The 6364-nt window shown below is 32.8% G+C and overlaps 1 protein-coding gene across 1 annotated transcript in view; it reads left to right on the top strand.

Annotated features, from left to right (window-relative positions):
• Positions 1–3481: 3481 nt before the first annotated feature.
• The window catches only part of ccdc69 (coiled-coil domain containing 69), a 20841-nt gene continuing 17958 nt past the window's right edge, over positions 3482–6364 (top strand). Inside the window, exon 1 of the mRNA XM_031876190.1 lies at positions 3482–3577. Within this exon, the coding sequence (XP_031732050.1) occupies positions 3557–3577 (21 nt within the window). The 5' untranslated portion in view covers positions 3482–3556. The remainder of the gene's footprint in view (positions 3578–6364) is intronic.

The following is a 6364-nucleotide window of genomic DNA, read 5'->3' as shown; positions in this document are numbered from 1 at the left end:
GACTGTTGATTATTGATAATTGATTGTTGATAATTGATTGTTGATTGTTGATAATTGATTGTTGATTATTGATTCTTGATAATTGATTGTTGATTATTGATTGTTGATTATTGATTGTTGATTGTTGATTATTGATTGTTGATCATTTATTGTTGATAGTTGATTATTGATTGTTGATTGTTGATTATTGATTGTTGATCATTTATTGTTGATAGTTGATTATTGATTGTTGATTGTTGATTATTGATTGTTGATAATTGATTGTTGAGTATTGATTGTTGATTGTTGATAGTTGATTATTGATTGTTGATTGTTGATTATTGATGGTTGATTGTTGATGGTTGATTATTGATAGTTGATTATTGATTGTTGATAATTGATTGTTGATTATTGATTATTGATGGTTGATTATTGATGGCTGATTATTGATTATTGATGGTTGATTATTGATTGTTGATTATTGATAATTGATTGTTAATTATTGATTATTGATTGTTGATTATTGATTGTTGATAAGAGTTTAATTAAAGAGTGACATTCAGACCTGCTGATATGTTTTTTATTTTTTCGTGTAATTTCATTTCCATTTCCTGCTTATTTATACTTCTACTCCACTACAATATTGTACTTTAAATTATACTACATTTATCTGACAGCTTTAGTAAGTTTACTTTATTAATGATGTATTAATATATAAAGTCCACCTTTAAACACATTAATGTGTCAATAATCAAAATACAATGATATAAACTATAATATTATTAGTAGTATTAATAGTAATGAGTGTTTCTATGTGTGGTATTTTATGTATATTTTGATGCTAGTACTTTTTTACTTTCACTTAAGTAAAATCTTGAGGACTTTTACTTGTAACAGAATATTTTTACGCTGTGGTATTACTACTGTACAATTGCAAGGCTACTTTACTTGAATATTTACATTTTCTGCTACTTTCTCCTCCTCCCATATATTATTCTGCACGATGAGTACTTTTACTTTTGGTACTTTAAGTATATTTGATGCTGATACTTTTGTACTTTTACTTAATTAAGATTTTGAATGCAGGACTGGTATTTATACTTCTTACACCTCTGAATGTCAGAGTTTATACTAATTATATTTTTACTCTCAGTATATATATATATACATATACTAAACTAACTAAAAAAACTACAGAAAAACAAAAACAAATTCATCAAATTCTTTTTTCCAGCTGCTCCGACTTCCTGTTTTTTCACTCCAGCTCCTGCTCACCTGATCCAATTAAGAGCTTGCTGCTGATTGGCCGATCTACAGAACCACAGCTAACATGTCGAGAAGCTTTTAATTGGATCAAGTGTTCAATGAAACAGATTAAAGTGACACTCGAAGAGGAGAGAAGTGAGTTTCACCTGCAAACAAACACAAACACAACTTTAAACCCGAAGTACAGCGAATGACTGTTTATTATTTATATATCTATGTTGTGATGTAATAACTGAATACAGGCATAGGTTTTTATGTTGCAATATTAAACACATGCATTTATTCCCCCAATAAAAACAACACAAGTAGCAGAGGACTTTTATTTTGACGAAGTTACTGGATGTAACCCCGGTTCTATGAGTGAAACATGCAAATCAATTTAGAGATTTTGTTCTATTTTTCTTCCATAACACGTCTTCTTTCAGACTAGACGAAATAAAACATTTATTTTATTACTTTGTCTGTTTGCATCTTTTGGATTTCTCATAGAATTCAACCAAAAGTTACCATTAGATAATGCCTCATTTGCATATTTAAACATAACATTTCAGAAAACTTGTAATACAATAAACAATCCTCTTAATGTGAGTGATGAAGTGGTGAAGTTTCATGGTAATATCTATGAGTTCATGTGTTCACCTGTAGAGTCTCTAAATGTCTGTAATGGAACTAAACGTCTCTTTAAAGGACGTTTCCTCTAAATGAGTTTGTTCTCATCTCCACTTCAGCAGCTCTTACATTCACCAAACTTTACACTTTCATTCCTCTCTGTGTGCTGAAGGTTAACACAGAGGGGTTTGTTCACACATCACTCACACACACATTTATACATTTATTAATAAAACATGAGGAAATGGATATTTTTATGTATGCTCACAGTATTTTTTGATTTATGGAGTGAAACAAAGATATAATAAATCCCCTATATTTAATAAGATAATGCCTCAGTTGCAAATATAAACATAACATTTCAGAAACTTTGTAATATAATAAAGTAATTGTCTTATTGTCTTAAACTCTTCATATCTGCTGAAACACAGCAGGTGTTTGTGTTGGCAGAGAAACAAAAATGGCCGCCGGTTGAGAGGAATGTTTCTCCTCAGTGTTTGGAGATAACGAAGTCTGTCTGTTGTTGGAAACACAAAAAGGAAGAAGAAAAGATTTTCCAACAGCTGAAAGATAAATATTTAGTTTAAGTTCCGTCTCCGTGTGTAAACAACAAGAAAGGGCTGATGGGAAATGTAGTCTACAATTAGAGAAAACCTCAGTGGATGTTGAGTCTAAATGTTGACGTTCTTCCAGTAAGACGAAGTTAATCATCTCACATCCTGCTGATTAACTGTGTGTGTGTGTGTGTGTGTCAGAGCCCCCCCACGTCCTCACAGTGGAAACATCCCGTATGTGCATTTTTTCCCGTGTTTTATGAGTTTCACTCGTATAAACGTCGATAAAACAGAAAAATCCTGTAATTGAATCTGCAGCTTCGCCCTTAAAACTACAAACAAAAAACTGCAGCCGCCATTTTTAATTCACACCTCATTTACATTAACTTTATGTGTATTTTTTTTTAGAGTTTTCTGGAGTTCAACCTAGTTTGTTTTCCAGTTTGAAAGTTTATTATTATATTCAACAAATTATTTCACTTTACATACCTTGTTTTTCTAATTTGTTCTAATACTCACTGAATTATTCATTTTTTGTTCTATTTACTTTATTATTGCATTTTATTTTTCTAAAATCCACCAAATTTTTGTATTCATTTATTTTTTGTAATTAATAATATTGGTATTCAAATTTTATTTTCTTGTTTGTAATAAATAAATACCACTTACTGAATGATTCTATTTTATTTCCATGTACTTATTTAATTATATTTTGCAGTAATTATTACTATTGTCATTTTTCTAAAATCCACCAAATATATTTATCTTATTTTTGTTACTTTTATTTACTTTTTAAATAATAGTTTAAATATCATTCATCACTGCTGTATTTTTTTGTATCTATAAACATTTTTAAATCTCTGGTTGGATAAAGTTGTATCTTATCTTTTGAATTTTTATATTTTTTTGTGTTTTATTTACATATTTTAAAAACGAATAACAATGGTTTTAACGACTTTCTGAAGTGTCCCTGAAGGCAGCATAAATAAGCCCCGCCCCCTGTCCAGGGCGGTCTGAGCGATGCGTTCATGGGACTGTTTTTTTTTTAAAGTTGTCAACAGAGAGACGAAGAAGAAGAAAACGAAGAAGAAGAAGAGGAAGAGGAGCAGTGAGCGGCTTGTAACCGACAGCAGAGCTCCGGAGGAGGAATGGGCTGCAGCTACAGCAAGGTGAGCTCCACTAAACACTAAACACGGTAGAAAACAGTAGAGTCCGGTAGAACTCTGTCTGTGCAGGAGGAAGTTCATTAGCATGCGGCTTCTTCTTCTTCTTCGGCTTCAAAACGTGCCGTGAATGAGCTCCGGATAATAATGGACCCACCAAAACACAGCGAGATTTATTCATAATTAATTAAAACTAAACTATTGTTGTTTTTATCGCCAGTCAGACAAAGAAAGTCTTTAAGGTTTAAAACAAATAAAACAAACGGAGTGAACGTGAACGTTACTTTTCTTCTTCTCTGAACATCTGTTTCTAATCTGCAGTTTGAATCTGTTCTCACGAGCTGCACGAGATACTGAGTTTATATGAAGTTTACACGGTTTAATGTAGTTTATCACAAGCTTTAACCTCCTTTGGTGTCTGTAGAATACTCTTTAGCTGTAATAAAGTGTATATTTAAGAGTTTACTGTGATTTTTACTCACTTATGACAAGTGTTAATCTCGTTTATTATCTCAAAATTAATCTTAATTTAAATTAAAATGTGTTTTACTGTGATTTTTACTCAAGTAATGACACATTTTAATCTCCTTTATTATCTTTAAATCAATCAGAATTTGAGATATAGTGTATTTTTACAATGACTTTTACTCAAGACAAGTTTGAATTATCTCTAAAATAATCTTTAGCTGAGATAAAGTGTGTTTTTACGAGTTAACAATGATCTTAAATTATCTCTTGAATCTCCTTTATTATCTGTAAAATAATCTTACTTTGAATAAAAGTGTTTTCATGAGTTTGAATCTATTTTCTATTGTTTTATCTCTTAAAGTATTCCTCTATTACCTCGTAGTGAGTTCCTCCTGTATGAGGCTCTCTACTGATATCTGTGCTGTACACGGAGTCATAATCCTGAAACCTTATTACATGTCTGGCTGTGATTAATATAGACATGAGTTATTGTTCTTTAATTTTTGAAGATTTAAAACTCTTTATTTGTCAGTAGAGAGTTCATATATTTAGTGAAGACACTGTGATTTATTTTAATGACTTTAACACAGAGAGAAACGTTCAGCTGTTGTCTTCACGGTTATTGATAGAAAGTGACGGAGCGGCTTCATGTGGGTCACGGGGGGGGGGGGGGGGATCATTTAAAATAATTTCGAAATACTTTAAGTTAAAGATTCACAGACTTGTTTTCATGTCTGAGGATGCAGAGATGATCAGATCAGTTATTGATTGCTTCATCACTTCTGTTGTTCTGAAGAGTTGTTTGTTGTTTTCTTCTCTAACAAACAAACAACTCACTCGTTTGTCTTCAGGAAGTAAAGAGACGAGATAAAAACATCCGTTAGCTCCCGATGTTCACTTTGACATATTTAGACGTGATGAAAACATCCGTTAGCTCCCGATGTTCACGTTGACATATTTAGACGTGATGAAAACATCCGTTAGCTCCCGATGTTCACGTTGACATATTTAGACGTGCTAAAAACAGCCGTTAGCCCCCGATGTTCAGGTTGACATATTTAGACGTGATAAAAACATCCGTTAGCTCCCGATGTTCACTTTGACATATTTAGACGTGATTAAAAACAGCCGGTAGCCCCCGATGTTCACGTTGACATATTTAAACGTGATTTAAAAACATCCGTTAGCTCCCGATGTTCACTTTGACATATTTAAACGTGATTTAAAAACATCCGCTAGCTCCCGATGTTCACTTTGACATATTTAGACGTGATAAAAACATCCGTTAGCTCCCGATGTTTACTTTGACATATTTAGACGTGATAAAAGCATCCGTTAGCTCCCGATGTTCACTTTGACATATTTAGACGTGATAAAAACATCCGTTAGCTCCCGATGTTTACTTTGACATATTTAGACGTGCTAAAAACAGCCGGTAGCCCCCGATGTTCACGTTGACATATTTAGACGTGATAAAAACATCCGTTAGCTCCCGATGTTCACTTTGACATATTTAGACGTGGCAAAAACATCTGTTAGCTCCCGATGTTCACGTTGACATATTTAGACGTGATAAAAACAGCCGTTAGCCCCCGATGTTCACGTTGACATATTTAGACGTGATAAAAACATCCGTTAGCTCCCGATGTTCACGTTGACATATTTAGATGTGATAAAAACATCCGTTAGCTCCCGATGTTCACTTTGACATATTTAGACGTGATAAAAACATCTGTTAGATTATTAGTGTTGTCTTCTTCTGAATGATGGCAGTAAGCTGAATATTTGGTCGTTGTGTTGGACTCGTTTGTGGAGACGAGTTGTTGGATAGTTGCTCATAATTATATCAAAATATAATTAAATTTTTAGTTTTCTGAACCCGAGGCGGTGACGGCTAGAAAACACGAAGCGTCTCTGAGTGTTTGGCCTTAAATAATATATTATTATATTTCATATATAGATTCATTTCTCAGATTGTTTTTTGGTTATGATGCACGTCGGTCTGCGTGTGAAGCCGCTTTAAGCTCCACGTTTTTAAAAAGCTTAATTTATTTACACCGACATTAAGAATAAAGTCTTTAGTTTCTTTAATAAAAGGCAGAAATATCTTTGAAATTTGTTTTTTTTTCGACCAGTTCGAGGAGCAGTTACACAACATGAACTAAAGCTTCTAATGATCTCAGAATAGAAACGACTTAGAAGCTCAGAGTCTGAGCTGCTGCAGGAGATCAATGAACTACACACGCTTTAATATTTAAACATGTTCACACAACACGTGCTTTAACATTTAAACATGTTCACACAACACGCTCTTTAACATTTAAA

The sequence above is a fragment of the Anarrhichthys ocellatus genome, unplaced genomic scaffold (assembly GCF_004355925.1).
Source record: "Anarrhichthys ocellatus isolate YVR2014 unplaced genomic scaffold, GSC_Weel_1.0 scaffold105, whole genome shotgun sequence".
Classification (NCBI taxonomy): domain Eukaryota; kingdom Metazoa; phylum Chordata; class Actinopteri; order Perciformes; family Anarhichadidae; genus Anarrhichthys; species Anarrhichthys ocellatus.
Note: the sequence above shows the minus strand (reverse complement) of the source record. Positions and strands in the feature narration are given on the sequence as shown.